Raw genomic sequence first — 18,362 nt, forward strand, 5'->3', positions numbered from 1 at the left:
CTTTTAGATCAGTGTGTGATTTACATAATATAATACAAAGCTTTGTGGTCGTGCCATAGAACTTGCTAGTGTAAGGTAAGTCTTAAGATGAATTTCAAAGCACAAGATTTATTCTACAGATACAAAAGTCTTTCTCATATGTAGTGAAGAAAGATACCCTGAACAAGATACAATATGTACATGTGCCTGTGCATATCGGGTTATGCATTGTAAATGTATATGCAACATGCACATCATACAATGATCTTGTTTTTAATGCAAATAATGTGTCTGTTTTGTGTGTGCCTAAAAACTCAGAAATGTTTATTTTTCAGGAAACATTTTTGTGTGTAAAAGGATATTTTAAAAAAAAAATCTTTTCATTTACACAAAGCCCCTGTTTGTTAATTCCTTAAAATGGTTGCCGTTGAACCTTTTATGCATAAAAAGACTTCTGTAGAACTTATTATGAACTTTAAATCTTTTTTTTTTCCATTTTCCAGTCAGACCTCTCATGTGAAATCATTCTTTGAGGAACAGTGCAAATACACTCACAGAGAAACACACGTGCTTTTAAGTCTTGGTGCATAGCTATCAAACCTACTACCGAGTTACAACATGTGTATACTCACTTATGCACACAGACACATATACACACACACATCCCTCCCCACTTCAGGTCACGACAAAAAGTTGGTGCAATGCAGCTGCAGGATAAAACCATGCTTTCAAGCCCAAATGTGACAGATTGGACCCTCAGAGTATTCAGACTCTTGGCGACAAGGTATAACAGAGAGAACAGAGATGAATGGAGACAGAGATGTGATAGAGGGCTGCAGTAAGATAGTGGTAGAGAGAGAGGGAGGAAAAGAAGAAAAAAAATCAGTTTGCTACAGGAACTAATCTCTCTGTTTCCTTATTTAATGGTTCCTAGTTGGGAATTGATCATTTTATCAGAATAACCACAAAGTTTCACTTAACCTAGTCAATCAGAAATCTTTATTCTTGATGATCAAGCTTTCCAATATGGCTAAGAATGGTTTAAATTTGATACCAAAACAAAAAAAGTGAGTCAGCAACTACTTTAATGGGACACACATCCTTTCCAAATCTAATTCACAGGTAAATTAAGATGATTGATACTGAAACATACTAAAAACACAACCACACAACACTAGTTTAGCCTGGGCTATCACTCCACTATAAACTGTTGCCATGATGAGTGTTGGTTAGTGGTCTGTATATATATATATTTTTTACACTTTTACACAGCACTCTCTAGTGGGCATGTTCTGGATCTGCAGTGTAAACATACTAAACACATCCTGTGGAGCACTCACACTCAAAGAGAAAATTAAGTTTAATTGGAGTTTGTTCATTAGATTTATTTGCATTATGCCTCAGAGTTTAGTTGGGAAAAGACTCTTCTCTGTGGGGTTAGTGGGGGAGGAGGCAGAGGGAATTGGAAGTGCATTTGTCCATGAGTTAACTTGGTGCTTTTTGGAGCTGTACTCTTTACCACCTACTTGTGCTCTGAGGATTTAGGACTTTATATTTAAAGCAATAGTTTGACATTTCGAGAAACATGATTATTCACTTTCTTGCCAAGAGTTAAATGAGAAGATTAATACCACTGTAATATGTGTATGGCATATGTAGCTGGAGCCAGAAGCTGGTTAGCTTATCTTAGCATGAAGACTGGAAACAGGGGGGAATAGCTAGCCTGGCTCCGTCCAAAGATAATGAAATTCACTTACCTGCACCTCTGAAGCTCACTGTTATATCTTGTTTGTTTAATCCATATAAAAACAAAGTGAGAGACACATGAAAGAGGGGTTATGTGCCAGACTATTTCTTGGCCAGGCGCAGGAACTTCCTGGCTGCCTGACCAACTGATTGTAATGACAAGACTCTATGAAGTTACTGCGCCCGTTCAAGAAATAATTCAGTGTCGAATAGGTGTATTTCCAAAATGCTGAACTATTGCTTTAAGCAGTTTCACGATGCCATACACCTAGAAAGTTCATTGAGGTAGGCTTACATAAGAACCTGCTGGCTAGGACATGTATCACTCCAAACCAGTTGTGATGTGTAAGGGTCAGTATTTGGGGCTTCCTTCTTTCCACAGAGGTCAGGGGTCAACTCACGAGTCCTCCACTTCACCTTTCCCTCTCTATCACCTCCAGACCAACTTAAGCAAGCTGAGAAAACCGGGCATCAGAAATCTCATGATCAATGACAGTTACATTTTTGAAGTGAAAGTTCATAAAATTGTACAGCAGGATTGTTCAGTACACATACACAGCCTATTTCAATGCCCATTTGGAAAATTTACACAGAAAAAAAAATCAATAAATAGATTTCTAACCTGCAGAAGTAATGGCAGAACAAATGGATAAAGACAGCTATAATTTAAACACATCTTTCAGGTGTTATTTCTTATGGTCATTCAACTTAAAAAGCTGGGAAGCTTATTGATGCAGGAAAAAAATAATTCATAACACAGTATTGAATTTCTGCCAGAGACTGGCAAATTTATAGAATCAAACAAAAACAGTAAGAACAGTTTAAGAAGTGAAGCAGATGAACGTACCCTCCCCACTCTGAAGACTCTGACTCTTGAACCCTGACCTCTGCTTCCATCACAGTGCTCATTTCACAGGTTGTCAACAACCAAGACCGGTGAGCATATAAAACTAAGAAAAAAAGGCCTCATTTGTTGCATGGCAGGGTTGGTTCAGGTTTCAGTAACATAAGGAAATGTTACATGAGTTTGTTAGAAGGCAAATACACGCACCAAAACTGACATCTGTTAAATAAGATGTTACCACTAACATGCAGGGTTAAGATTAATCTATGTCAGCAGTAAAGGTTTGCATAACTACCCAAACACAAAGGCTTTGTGTAGCACCCACAAAAAGGCTACTTCAAAAACAGCTTATGAAGCTTATGGAATTGACCTGCTGCAATGCAATTCTCAGGATTTTACAACACAAATTTGCAACACCTGTTTCCACTTTCCTGTTTTATTCACATACAAGGGAGCTGGTATTTGACTGTTTTTAGTATCAGGATTTTCAATTTTTATTTGCTCTAGCTTATCGTTTTTTCCATTTCTGTTTTTCTTCACATCATTACTTCCCCAATCCCCAAAATCCCAGACAGTCCACTGTGATTGTGCAAGGGAGAGAGGAGGGCATGTATTTTAACAAAGCTCAGTGATCAGTGGCATGTTCTCATTTATTCAGCACTTGTATCCTTAAGCTGCCTTTTCAAACAATGACCCTTCCCTACCACTATCTGCCTCATCCCCACAGTTCCCTAAATGCACCTTGCCATATTCTCCTGAGGAAAAAAACACAAACAAAAATCTCCTTTCCTCAATACAATACAGGCATTCTGACAAAAGCAGGGTTGGCTTTCATCAGAGCCCTTTTCTTCACCTCCTCTATCTCCTTACTTCCCCCACTCAAGTTATTTGGTGTTCCTCAGTTCTTTCGGTAGCGATTCTTTGGCTTCTCACCACAGCCAGTAGCCTCGCAGGAGGACAGGCCAGGCTGCTTGCCAGAGTTAATGCTGCTCAGAAGGGCGGGCAGCTCATTGGTGATTGCCCTCTCAATCTTATCCAGCAGACAGCCTCCCATGTAGGAACACTGAGCCGTCAGGGCCTTGAAGTTGTTGATTGGGTTGATGCCAAAGAAGTCACGGTAAGCGTCACGGTTGGGCAGGTCAAACTTGCTGACATTGGTCTTGGCTAGGATGGATTTGAAAATATAGAACTTATCGGGGTCGTCCACAATCTCTTTGAAGACTAGTTCAGGGTCACTGAAGAAGCTCATCTTCTCTTTAAAGGTCTGGACATAGCGGTCCACCAGCAGGCCGTGGATGCGCACGCGGATGCCATGCTGGCGGATAAAGGCAATCTTGTTCTCCATACGGTTTTCAATCACCTGGTTAAGATCTTCGAGCAGGGAGATCTCCTCTCGCTTGAAGAGCTCACGGCTGGTGTCAGGTGCGTAGTCATATGGCCAGAAAGAGCTGACGTAGACGCGAGGGGGTTCAGTCACATTGATGAGGGGAGCTAAGCTCCAAAAGAGTGCTCCATAGACTCTCATCAAGTCCTGGGTGGCCAAGTTGTCAGCCTTGTTTAAGATGATGCGGATCTGGGACTCACGACCCTTCAACTGCCGGAAGAGCATCTCCAGCTCCAGGCCAACGTCCAGCTTGGTGGGGTCAAACACCACGAAGATCAGGTCAGCACGGTCAATGAACCACTGGCAAACATCATTGAAAGGATAGCCTAGATCGAAGAAGAGACATAAGTAACTGTTACAACTAAATACCGAGTTGCATCACATAGATCAACGTCCACGAGTAAAATTGATTAATGAGGAAGTTCTAATGTATCTGAAAATTTGAAAACTGAGGGTAAAATCTTCTGCCTCGTGCTTTACCTCTCTCCTGCTGCTTGCGGTTCTCAATGATTCCAGGTGTGTCTACAAAGGTCACACGTTCCAGCAACTTGTGGGGCATCTCAATACCAATCAGCTTTTCCAGGAAGTTTTGGCCAAACTTCTCCAGGGGAGAAAAGGAGCGAGAGCTGTCTGCAGCCATAACAATGCCCTCAACAGAGCGGATCTTCTCCCCGTGCATAATTACAGTGAACTCAGAGGTAGTAGGCTCAGCTCCTGAAGATTCATGAAAAAAAAGAGTTTAGCAAGAACACACGAAAAAATCTGAATAGATCCACACAGAGATGAGATAAGATGTTAAATCAATTGAGCAAGAGGTACTAGATTGCCAAAAATCATTGTTGAGCCTCCTTAAGATGGATCTAATTCAACAAAATGCATGTAATGGTATCATGTGATGGATCTGCCTACTTGATAGCCAGAATGACATACTCGTACACTCACACATGTAACCTTGTAATATTTAGATAAGACAGTTGCCTCTCATAAAACCAAAAGACAGTGGCCCTTTTGGTTTTATGATGCTATTTTAGGGTTACTTCATCTTTCTCTTTGACATTTACATTGGGTATCTGCCTGAATGCTCAGCCTGAATTGTAGATTACAACATTAAACATTGTTGATTACTACTTTAAAAAGAAAATGTGTGTAACATACCTGTGTAGAGCTGATAGGGGCTGTCGCTCAAGCCCAGGAGGTAATTGATCATGGAGGACTTGCCTACACTCCAGGGTCCCAGGAACAGCACCATGGGCTTGGAGGTAATTTCTCCATCTGTGAATAAAAGATGACAAAGATTAAAATCTCAGTAGGATGGCTAAATGATGATGGAGAACCTCTCAAGTTCATCCCAAATGTTATATGTGAAATTAAGTTACACAGAGAGATGTAGGGATCTGCAAAACTACGCAATTGTATTTGTTTCTGATGAAAAAAGGCCTTAGAGCTTGTGCTGCAGTCTCCATTTCCTTTTATGCCTCATGAAAGGATAGTTTTTTTTTAACCAACAATCCATCCCAAATATATTCTGGGATTGTTTTTGGGATGAACTATATTTTAATTCTGAGAGACACCAAGAAGCACATCAGAATAACACTGTCACTCTCAATCCAGAGGAAAAGAAAAGGATATGGGTAAAGAAAAATGTCTCAAAGCTGTTAGGCATATTTAATAGCATAATAAAAAGCTCAGTGAAGTGCTGCAGCCATGTCTCAGTGACACATAGTTAGGCAGTGTCCATACTATGACTAAAGACTCAAGAGGGAAAGGCTTTCAAAGCAAGCTGTGTGTCTCATAGCAGGCTGACATATGTGTGTGTATGTGTGTGTAGGGGTAAGCTCTGCTGTGTTGGTCCAAACCTGCATGAATTCAGCAACATATGAAGAAAAGCAAAAAAAAAGAAAATGTCATCACAAAAGAATGATAAATAGTTCAATTAAAATAAAATTTAAAAAAGAAAATAAAGAAGAAAGTGTGTTTATTCAGTTCACTCCTAGCCAAACGCTCACCACCCTTCCCCACCAGTGTCCCCTCCTCCAACCTGTTCATCCTTTGCTGAAGCCAGAACTGCACATGCAACCCCCCACATTTTACACCCTAACTACACAACTTTCTGTGTAGTCTCTCATTAAATACATAATATACTACCTAGACATTAAAAATTCATATTTTAGGAACTTTTGATAATCTGTATATGCACATTTCTTCCCTTTTAATTCATTAGTAAGAAGTTAGAGTTTTGGTAATTTTAAAAAATTTGAAGTGACAACCAAAATGTCTTTGAGTAATCTCCTTGGATAACACTGCTGTCCAAAGTGATATGAATAGAAATCCTTATGACACCAAAGATAAAAGTGGTGACATAAAGAGTACAACCAATTTAGACTCACACTGCACTCCTTCTATGGGTTGATGCTTCCACTCATGGAGCACTTTGACCACACATCATCTAAAGTGAGCCGTGCTTGAAAAACTCAACCCATAGAGAGCAGCACAATGTTCATTTTGATCTAAGTGACTCACAGATGTATGAAGACAAATGAAGGGGGAAACGGAGGGGCTGAGCACTTCAGGCAGTGCCATGCATGGGTAAGTCCCACCCACACCCACCTGTGGCTGAGTCCCCCAGGGTTCGTCCGGAGTAGGCTGTTAGATGAGGGGAGCGGAGGGGATGGGGAAGGAACAGAAGAGGATGGAGTACAGAGAAGTGAAGGGAACAGGAAGTGGAGGAGAGTGAGGAGAGCTCAGTGAGGGAGTGAGGTTTCTAGAAGCAACAGGGAAGGGGTAGAGTAACAATGTGTATGAATGGGTGGGAGATAATGGAATGTAGTCCCATATTTGACTTGATGTGTCAAACATGTCAATCTCTGCATAAATGGAAGATGTGAATCTGATTGATTGCCCAGTTTTTGACTCTGTACAGTGAGAAATAACACTTCATATCAAGGCATGGCACTCAAATGATATTTTATGCCAAGCCTGGAAAGCCGCAAGAGGGTGAGATTTATTTCATTGTGAAAAAGAGTTTGTTCTTGGCAGTTCAGTGTACTGTGTTGAGGTTACTGTGGAGAAATAGTGCAAAAAGTCATTTAAAAATCAAACAGGGAAATTACAAAAATGTGTAAAAAATGAATAGAAGAAAAGGGGAAGAAATATTTTAAAAGTAGCATGAACGGAGTGATACAGACAAGATGATACTTTACCTTTTCCCTAAAGCCTGCATTGCCACAGCTAAGTTCAGTTTAAGTTGGACTTTAAACTGAATACAATTGGGTATGATTACATTTGTTGTCACAATTTTTATGCTCTAGAGCCTACAAAATTTCTACTACTATTAGAAATATCACAGGCAGTCCATACCTTCATATAACAGTGGTTCTGAAGAAGAGCCCTAAGAGCCCCAAGAAGTGAAAAAGTACAAGATCCTGCTATTTTTATGAGTTGATAGTGTAAAGATGTTGCATGTCAACAAACAAGTCAACAAATCAGTCACTAAAGCAACCCAAACAAAAAATCCACACAACGGAAGAAAGTGAAGCAGAGTGCAGTTGAAGTTGAAGCCTTGGTTATACCTGAGATCTCATGCTGCCTCAGCTCATTGTACTTGTAGGCCTGCTCCATCGGCTTGATGGATGTGTGGTAGATCTTCCGCAACCTCTCCAGAGCCGCTGGTGGACAAGAAGGATGATGGGAAAGAATAATAAAGATGTTAGCATGAGGAATTTCTCTCTTCTTTTCTTTCACATTACCAGCTCTAGTACATGTTTCTAGTCTACTGAAACATCTCTGATTTTCACCTGCATAGTCTCCCGATTTTTCCTCAGCTGCAAGTCGCAGCGTCTCATCGATGTGAGATCTGTCTCTCAGGGCAGAAATGAAATCTTCCTCTGTAAAAACAACAATGACAAAATTAAACTCAGTTCAAGTTCTCAGTGTCTCTTTAATGGTCTGATAAAGGAGTGATGGAAGTGGACCCAGGTGGCCAGATTTGGTGAAAACCAACTGAATGACAGTTTCATTATATGTTTGTCATATGTGATCAATAAAGCTTTGCTACTGAGGCAAGTGATGTTGTTTTTTTCTGTTTGCGCATCAATCAATACATCCTACATCTCGCTATATATGTCACAACTGCTGGGTGTAACACAGAGACATTTGGTAATAAACGCTGGAGGACAGTTTTACATTGGGTGTCATCCGTTTCAGACATATCAGACATCTGAGCTGTCTCATGATCAAACGTTTGCCACCCAAGCCTTCATCTGCAGCTCCTTGTGCAGGAAAAGGCTCTTCGACATCGTCTTTTCTTCTAGTTCTCCTCTGTTTTACTGCTATCTATTAGATACAAAACCTTAAGAGTGTTCACTGTACATGTTAGCACCAACCCAATATTTTATAATACCAAGTGTCTGGAAAGAATGACCACAATGAATAACTGATATCATTTTGGTGCTTTCAGTGTGGCAGACTTCCTTCAGTATTGATACCCTGCTGTGTGGTTCTTTTCAGCAATGAATATGAACAGAGGCAAACAGTCACAAAATGTTCATACTGAATGTATTAGCAAAATGTTCACTATTGAACTGGGAATAACAACACTTAACCTAATTTTATGTGTGTTTGTACTGAAAATTGATCCATTATAACATCATATGTAATTAAATGACCTTTAAATGGTATTCTTAAAACACACAAAAGAAATCTACAAAAAGGATAAAATAATCTCATTGTTTTAATCCAAATTTATTTTGAGCTTTATTGTTTTAAAAAATATTTTATTATTTAATTTTTTGGAGATTTATTATGTGTGAATTTCTTTCAATGTACACATAATATTTGGCATTTTGGTCCCAGGCAGATAACATTTCAGTCCCTCAGTATACATACACGAGGGGAGCAATTTGGGGTTTAGTATCTTCCTCATGGACCCCTCAACACGTGAACAGGAGAAGATGAGAGTTAAACTACCAACCATATAGATAACTGCTTTCAGGAATGTTTCATAAATCTTTTGACTAATCCCTCTGTTAGTTAGTCATGAGGTAAAAAAAAAAAACATTTTAAACATGCATATGCATATTTCATAGGAGCCACACTGATAATGTTAATAACAAAATGTATAAAAGTAATAATATATCAGTTGTGTGTGTGACTAGGAGAGAGAGAGAAAGAGAGAGAGAATCCGAGAGAACGTATCCGCTCACCAGTGTGTCATGTCCAGTGTTGAGCATATCGGATTACTTAGATCACAGCTGTTAGTACAATCAGCTCTTAATTTAGAAAGCAAACGCTGAAAATAAACAGACAAAGACATTTGTTTGGCATCACCATGGGATTTATAACAATGGCAAAGATAAGAGAGAGGCAGACAGACAGAGTGAGGGACTTCCCCATTTCACCTCGGACCAGGAGGAGAACTCAGAGCTGGACTGAGTGTTCTAGTCAGTAATATACATGAGACAATGATGTGCAATCCTCTGTCTTTTCTCTTCTATATTTACCAACCAATCACAGACTTATCAGTCTGTAAGACCTGTCCTTGTGTGCCCAGGTCTCAGAGCAGGCGTCCCTGTGATGCCTCTCACACTGTCCTGCTTCAGACAAATCTGCTGTGGTTATGAGCTATATATAGGAGTAGTTGGGAAGTCTTCCTCGTTCACACTTCCATGCCCTGGGGGGTTATGGGCCTTAGTATCCAAGCTACCAGACACTCCCCTAATAGAGTTGTGGGGGAATTTTAAAGGCATTTGCAGCATGTTAGTGGAATATTAAAGCTGATATAGTAGCAGCTGTGGGGCAGTTAATTGCAGTCATTGAATTGTAAATCAGAAAACACATGCCATAATCTGAATATTGATGTTGTTATATAAACACATCATCTGCATACTTCCTGTCAGCACATCCCAGTTAAACTCAGTTTACTGGTGCAGGAAACATATTAGCATAATTCAAAATCAATCCTTGACTTGATCTTGAAATAGGTTAGAGAAGAAAGTTGATAGAAAATGACATTTATTGCAACTAGCAATAAATGTTCAGATAAAAATGCCTGCATGGAGGATCAGAAATCATGAAAAGTTAGCACTGTTGCCAATGGCATAATAGTCATCACAAAAAAACACAAAGTGAAGCACTCGAGGGAAGTTAAAGATTTCTTATCAGGTTACAAGTCAAGTCATCTTAGGCCTATGGGACAAACTTTAATAATTTTATGTACACTGCAGTAAGAGCTCAGGTTTCTTTCATTCAGTTACATCATACTGAGCTGAAACAGGTCCAGGAGCTTTTATAGTTTGCATCTTTCCTCTGGTGTACACCAAATAATAACACTATAATCATTAGGCTGTCATTACACCTGATTTGCTATTGGACTTTTTTGCACATAAGAAGGTTGTATTTGAATTAGCGGCAGATTCTGGGTAGTAAGAAGTGTCAGAGGTCAGGAGGTGACAGAGGAGGTACAACCTAAAGCCATATTCCATGAAATACTCCAAAACCTCATTCTCTGGCATCACAACAATTCATGTTGAGCGCTGGAACTCATTTAGTCAAAAATGAATGACCATATTTTTGATAATATGATTGTGCTTGTTATATAATCCATGACATTATTTCTCTGGAAGAGATAATTACAGAACTGCTTCTTTTTTCGTGTCAGAACCAAGCAACAAAAGTTTGTCTCACAGCAAAGCAGTGTTGGATGTTAACGGTGTTTTCTACAGGTGACTATATACTATATTTTTAAGTGAGGAGGCTCAACCCTCTCAGAGGGTAGCACTGTAATCGCATCCTGCACCCTAACCTGGAGTAAAGCCACTGGCCATGTGCTCATTGACTTCTAGTGTTTCTGGCCAAGTGTCCGTCAGAATTGCACGTTGCTTTGGCCAAAACTGACGCTGTATCAAATTACAGCAAAATCATCCGAAGGCCTGTTTGTTTACAAGCCTGAAGCAAGCTTTTTTATATCACAACACCACAACTGTTTAAGATATAGACACATTTATATCATAAAATGAGCTGGAGTCAATAAAAATGTATGCCAAATGAGTCAGAAATTGAAAGTGTCCTTTCTCCATTCATAAAAATCCAGGTAGCACTTTCAGTTAATCAAAAGATTTGACACCACAAGAAGCCAAAAGGAACATTTCAAACCGTGCATAGCTAAACAATAAAATAAAGACCCCCCACGATAAAACATTATATGGCTCAAGATTTAATTTAGACCCCAACAGATTTTTCTTTGCAGCGTAGCAGCAGTGACACACTTCTGGTTAAGGAACAACGCAACACCGCTGATTCTCCCCGAGTCAACCTGCTAAAAATAAGCCTGTGTAATGTTGCTCCCAGCACGGTGCAAGAACAAGAGAAACCAAAAGGTTAGCAGCCAGAATAAAAGGAGGTTATAAGTAATGCTGCAGTCCTAAAAACATGCAGTAATGTGACTACATATTTATATACATATAGAATATGTTTAATTGTCAGGTTGTTAAAATGGAAAGGAAAATGGGTGTTATCCTTTCATGCATTTGAACTCATAATACCATGTCTGCCATCCCTTCTTTATCCCGTCACTACACTTAATGCACTGATGAAGTAGCAATACAACTTTATTTTTGTCATCTTTAGAAACAACAATAAATTATGTAATCTTGTAGCATTATCTGTAATAAATGGTTGCCATATAGGAACCTCAAGACAGATCATGGCACAGGTTGGCTGCATGTCAAATGAATCAAAGAGAAACATGGCACAGGTAGGAATCAAGGTTATTAAGGTTATGGCTTATGCTCTGGCACAAGATGTGACAAGTTACACTATGAGTAAGGGATTTTTTCTTGTCAGTGTGAGAGAAGTCACCTATCAGAGGATGCTGAGGATGATTCAACTTGGAGGCTAAAGTGGCTCTTGAGGAACAGGTTTCATCTCTTCAACATAATAGGATTGTATCTGCAGTACACAAAGCTTACTCAAGTTTCTGTAACTTGACTCATCACTAAGAAGAGTCATGTCTTTTAACACTAGTCTCTTGAGTGGGCCTTAACTGCCGTGAACTTGTTAACACCTTCCAATCCAGTCAATCCCTGATTGAGGCCCAGAGCTCCGCAAAGATCAGAGAGGCCAGTGTTGCCTGTGGACGGCGGGCCTTGCATCAGTGCTCAAAATGAACCCTGCAGGCGCCAGGGGAGTTGAACCCCTGACATCTGCGCCCAGGACCATGTGTCCTCACTGAGCCCCGTTGCCACACAACCCTCCCTCAGTTTGGAGAAACATTCTGGTGTCATCGGCACATCCAGTAGGAATGTTGGCGATTTAAGCCTACTGCGGCCTCAGCGGCTGAGTAAGTCATGCCTCAACTATAGATCCTTATGTGGATGCTGTTCAATTATCAGATACAATGTCAATTAACTACTCTGAGTGTGAAACTCCTGTGCAAAGGTTGAAAGTGCTCAAGTTTAAAGAACCCCTCTACTCTACTGCATTTTTCTTCCCCCAAATATTCGAATTTAACTATACAAACTGATATATGTACAAAGTTTGTCTCCTGAAGGCTGGGGGGAGAAGACTGCTTTATACTTCCCTCTGCACTTCCCTCATGTGGACATATCAGCTACATGATTGAGACAAGCTTTAAAAAACAATGCAAGTTGAGTTGAGAGCTCTCAGTTTCGTTCTGAACAAAAATATGCATTATTTTATGTACTCAAAGCATACAACCCTAATGTGTATATATTCTTATGTAGGCGTGCATGTGTGTGCTGGTATGTATTTGCAGTCATGTGCATTTACACTGTACGTATATATTAGGTAAAACCCCAGGATGTGTAAAACCCCCAGATCATGTTCTGCTTGCAGCACAGTGGAGGTAAATTGAATTAAACTGAACATGATGAGGGTGGCGGGCCGGAACCTCCAGTCAGAGGATTTATCCTGAGCACGGGGGGATTCAGGCAACCTTAACTAAAGGCCAGGGGGTTCCACTGGAAAGATCCATGGAGAGGTCTCTATTTTTTTCAGTTTAAACAGAGTGGATGAGATTTTTACATAACAATTGGTTTGTAAAATCCCAAGGATTTAAATGCCATCAATGACACACACAAGCCAATTCTCCTGCTCACTTTAGAAGGACTTTGCATCTGCATTTCACTAAAAACAGAGTCTAGTTTATGCATAATAAAACTGTGCCCATAAAAATACACAATTCTTTCTCAAGCAAGCATCAGAGGTGTGAACGTAGTCAGGAGAGCTTGCATAGGGTGTGGTGAGAAGAGGCCACGGATGGCAACAGGTGGCACAGCATGTGGAGCTAGTACTCCCCCATAGTCAGAAATAGCCCTACAATGGGTCAGAAGATGGATAGAAGAGGGGGCAGAATTGCCTCCTATTTTAAGGCATTGACCGTTAGTCATTCTGGAGACTGAGAGACATCCCTCATAACAGGCTGTGTAATATAATGTAATATATATGTATAAATGTCAAATACTGTACTGATTTTAGCAAACTAAACAAATTACAGTCTCCCATGTATCTCAGGTATTTTACACATGAAACAAAGCTCCATCACAAGTACAATCCAGTTTTATGTCTTTTTTCTACATTTCACATTAGTCCCCGTAAATGTATGATCTCAGCCGGAGTTACTTTACATGAAAATGCTTTCTAGATCCAAAGGTGGGTACATGTTGGTCTACAGTAAAGGCTGGGCTGTTTTTAGCTGGACTGACTCAAGGTTTATTACTGGCACTTACAGATCATCTTATGTTAGCTATATCCACATTGGAAGTCCTCTAAGGGGTCACAGACGAATGGATACGAAGAGGAGTGACAGGCTCAAAGGAAGGTGCAAGGGCAAAGACACTTTACGCTGAGGTGTTGATCTGATGCCTCTATCCCTGCTCTCCTCTCCGAGAGCCAGGAAAGGTGCCCTTGGGACTGGGAGACTTGTCTTAAGGAGAGGTGTGGAGTAACAGAGTACAGTTCAGTGTCCCTTCCACTACTCCCTTCAGAGGGATGTCCCAGACATGCCACATGCCATCGCGTGGAGACTGTGCGCCATTAACTTTCCATGTCTCCTTTCTGCACACTGAAAAGTCCAAAGACGTTTTTCTTGTTTCAGTGATCGATAATATTATCACTTAAGTATAAACCACATGTGTAAAGAACTAATCAAGGCTCCAATGAGGCTGTAATATAAGAAAAAAATATATATCCCCCAAAAAAAACCCAAAAACCCTTATAATTACCTAACAGTTACTATAGTAGCCTATGTTTACCCCTACATGTAAACACTGTCAGATCTACCTAAAACTCTGGTAAGGAGCAGAATCATGGACCAGGTTGGTCATGTAACATATGTTAATCCATTCACACCCACAAAAATATAGAGGATTCCACTGGTCATTGCTTCGGCATGAAAGATCGAAGTATGTAACACATGCAGGTAAATGACTGTAAAGGAAATATTACGGCACAGTCAGAGCTACCCTGGCACAGCAGATGGAGCAAGCTGTACTGAACCCGGAGGTTTGATCAGATTGCTAAACCCGCATCTAATGATGTCTAACCATACATCTGAGGTAGGCAAAGCATTATTATGCCAAAATGATTTTTCTATTTTGTTTACAAAATGTCAAATGTCAAGGTGTCCTTAGTTTACACCAAAATGTGGACAGTTCTAATCTTTCATTTAATGCGATGGATGCTGTTAATCAACTGGCTTCAGTCTTCAAATTTGCATGTGACAGTAATGAGTGTAAGATTTCACAACATCAGTATTACCATGTCAATGTGTAGGCCCTGCTGCTGCGTTCAGCTTTATTTCTCACAAAATCCACAATGAATGAAACTAACTGTGTTAGAATATAATGTTAATGTCTTTGCTTTTTAGACTTGCTTTTTTGCACAGCCCAGGGCTGTTAGACAGCCTATGATGAAATGATAGCAAATCGATTCCACATTCCTTTAGAGGGAGATTACCCTTTTCTGCTCCTCTCTGCAGAGTTAGCTATTTCATTGGAGTTCCCGACAGCGATCAAACCAATCAATAACACAAATGATTACATACTGAGCGGCAAGAAGTTCATGATTCTCATAATTGTCCATAACCTGCTGGTATTGGAATCAAAACTCTTGTGTGCTCTGTAGCAGAAATCAATATTATGCATACGCCACCACTAAAAGACACCTGCACAGGCCTGCAGAAGAGGTCTATGAAGGCATGAGTTGCAGCCACAGTTCAGCCCCTCCTGCCTGGAGAATGCATGTCCCTATAAGGCCAACTGCTGGGAATAAATTGCGATTGTGACAGTGCAGAGTGACAGCAGCTGTGCAGCGTATCTAAAGGGTAGCTAGGGGATGGGAGGGGTGAGGAGTCAGGAGGGAAGGGGAGTCAAGCGGAGGGAGGGAGGAACTATAGTGGACAGTGTTGGGTTTCAGGAGGCCTTCCAATCTTAGACACCTGACAGCAGCCTGGAATATGGAGGCCTGGCCCTAGGCTGTGGAGCTGAACGCCACCCCAAGGACAGACAAGGGTGACAGACAAGGGTATCTTCTCTAGTCCAGATCCATAAGCCAGTCCACATTTTCAACTGGGATAATCTGGGAGTAGTTGTGGGTGATCAGCTCACCAAGATATTCAATTCCATGGGTTCCATGTAATCATATTTATAATGAGATAGCCATAATCCCTGTGCTTTACGATGCTATCATCACAGCGACTTGAATTTCAAAGAGGAGTATCTCTTCAAAATCAATAATAATAATTTAATTAATAATAATTTATGAACTTGTAGAGGATATAATTCAAGAATGAAGCAAAGAGACCAAATCTATGAATGCGTAGGTAAAAGAGACTCGTGTGTCCAATCAAGCTCCCGCATGACTGTTCTCTTCTAGTCGGGTAGACTTTCCATCAGCTGGTGCCATGCATTAGGACAGCTGACACGCTGTCAGTCCACATGAGGCTGAACTCTAGTTTGAATATTCCTGAAGAGCTCTACTTCAGAAACTCTCCAACACGTATGATAGGAAATTTGTTCATATATCAAAAGTAGCAGACACTACAGTATTTGTTGTGTTTCAGATTTAAAAATAAAAAGGTTAGGAAGATACACTTAAGTCCTCCATTTAACACCTGGTGCCAAAAGTATAATTATAAACTGGGACAGATTTTAAATAGTTCTTCTTGGTGGTAAAGACTGGTGTAACATTTCTGTCTCTGTCACTGTCTATCCTTGGCTGGTGTCCCCATAACTGTCACTGTCCTCATACTCTGCCTCTAAAAGCCAATGCCATTCCTGGCTAAACTGCCCCCACAATGGACACAAGAACCTACTTGAACTAACTATTTTTGGCAGTAATACAATTTAATATCTATGACTATAACAACAGTCTGAATCACATCTTCTGGATCTGAACAGTCACTGTATGATCAAACTAATGATCAAATGTGGCAGTAGCACATTCAATACCCCCACCTCTAAACTTAAACCAAATCACTGTTTCATTCTTTGGCAGCACTTGTACACAAACATATATAGCCTCAGTGCACCGCCCGACATAAACCTACAGGCCACCAGATATTTGACCAAAATGCGTCTGAGTCTTACCTGCTGTGGCCTGCAAAAGCAGCAGGGAGACGAAACAGCAGATCGAGACTGCACCCTTCATGATGGCTGCCAGGAGAACTCTGATAGTCACACAGACTATATATACCAAGGCAAGAAGGTTAAAGGGCTTGCAGAGAGAAGAGGCGGGGCACAGCAGCTGGTGGAGGGGATGAGATCTGTGTGTTCCCTGTGTATTCGAGGTGTTGCAGGAGTCATAGCATGCCACAGGGACTCTACGCGTACAAGCAGCTGACTCTCCTTTTTAGAGAGGCTGCAGCTCAGCCCCCGGCATCAGTGCAAGGAGACCTGGCTGCTGCAGTGATGATAATAATACCAAATTTGTTTCAGTGACTGAAAAATGTGTGTGTTTAAAAGAATCAAGCTTAGAATGGGATACTTCACTTTCACATGCTGTATTTCTTGGCTGGGTGCAGTGACATACTGGAGTCTTGTCGTCACTGTAAGATTGACAGAAAATCATCACGTAACTGCCAGAAAAATGACAGAAAACTTGCAGTTGTTACATTTCTGTTTGTGTACAGATTAAACAAATGAAATATACGGTGGTAATTTGTGATATTTAAAGGTACCAGTAGGGATATTATTTTTTTTTACCTTTGGAGAGGGTCTCCCAAAATGTCAAACTATACCTTTAACATTCAATTATTTCAATTAAAGGTATACTACGCAGAGAGAGCAGCGGTGGTTGAGTGAGCTAAAGAGTGAATGAAGAGAGTGAGCAGCACTGGTGAGAACAAAGCTGTGAATCAGATAAATAAAATGTTATTTTCTGATTGTTTCACAGCATTTAGTTTGAAAGCACAAATAAACGCACCCACACCTCTGCACAAGCCTGCCAGAGGGTGCCGCATTGCCGGATTTTGTGTGAATGCTCTGCGTGTGTGTAGCTCAGACACACAGACCTGCTGCTCTTTGTACATCCATGACACAGAGACAGAGAGCAGAGCAGAGCAGAGGAGGGAGACGGAGACAGTTATGTAACCTGGTCGCTACACTACGAGTCCAGACCTCACACCCTGCGCACTGTTGTTGGTTGGGGGCTACACACCCACTGCCCAAAGGTTGATGTCCAGAAACATCCCGAAAACAGCAAAATAATAAGAAAATACAGGCAGAGGGCAGAGTCTCTGTAGATACATACACCACCACACACTTCTAGTGGGTCATAAGTGGTGATTGAGAGGGATTATTTTTATATGAGTCTATAAATTGTTTGTTTTTGTTTTTTTAGGAAAATCCTGCATAGTGTACCTTTAAGCATAAACAGATTGAAAATGAATATTGCCTGCCTCTAAATGAATGGTGGAAGAGTAACTTTAAATTTGACAAAATGAGGCAGAGAGAGAATCACAATGAGTGGCCATGATTGCTTTGCCCAACAGAGAATGATGATCAAATGACTGTAACAGCTTTAGAGCCCTTGCAGTAAATGAGCTGCAAGTAAATTAGCAGCTGGCATTGGAGAGAGCTGTCAAACCCTTATTCTAGTGTGGAAGACACAATGCTCACTTGGCTGGCATGCTGGGGAAGTCATCATCATAAGAGTGTGTGTGTGTGAGTGTGTGTGTATGTGTGTATGTAAAAAAAGGAGGGAAGGGTGAAGAAATGGTATGTCTGGAAACATAAAGACCTCTGAGTCAACCTAGAATCCCTAACACAGCTAAACGCTTGGCGGATTACTGCTTTATCACACTCAAGCAGACACACTGTGCTGAACATAATCCCACAATTCCTCAGGGAATCAACATCTCAACTGTAAATTAATCCCCAAAATATGGCAGGAGTT

The 18,362-nt window shown here is 40.6% G+C and overlaps 1 protein-coding gene across 2 annotated transcripts; it reads right to left on the reverse strand.

Annotated features, from left to right (window-relative positions):
* Positions 1 to 1,321: 1,321 nt before the first annotated feature.
* srl (sarcalumenin) lies at positions 1,322 to 16,631 on the reverse strand. Of its 2 annotated transcripts, XM_042391743.1 has the most exons (7): positions 16,556 to 16,631; positions 7,748 to 7,837; positions 7,523 to 7,618; positions 6,561 to 6,596; positions 5,109 to 5,225; positions 4,434 to 4,667; positions 1,322 to 4,279 (listed from the first exon to the last, which is right to left on the reverse strand). In XM_042391743.1, the coding sequence occupies exons 1-7, from the start codon at positions 16,614 to 16,616 to the stop codon at positions 3,468 to 3,470; spliced, it is 1,446 nt and encodes a 481-aa protein (XP_042247677.1). In that variant the 5' UTR covers positions 16,617 to 16,631; the 3' UTR covers positions 1,322 to 3,467. The 2 variants fall into 2 exon arrangements, with proteins under 2 accessions (XP_042247677.1, XP_042247678.1); XM_042391744.1 differs by lacking the exon at positions 6,561 to 6,596.
* Positions 16,632 to 18,362: the final 1,731 nt, after the last annotated feature.

The sequence above is a fragment of the Thunnus maccoyii genome, chromosome 18, assembly GCF_910596095.1.
Source record: "Thunnus maccoyii chromosome 18, fThuMac1.1, whole genome shotgun sequence".
Lineage (NCBI taxonomy): Eukaryota > Metazoa > Chordata > Actinopteri > Scombriformes > Scombridae > Thunnus > Thunnus maccoyii.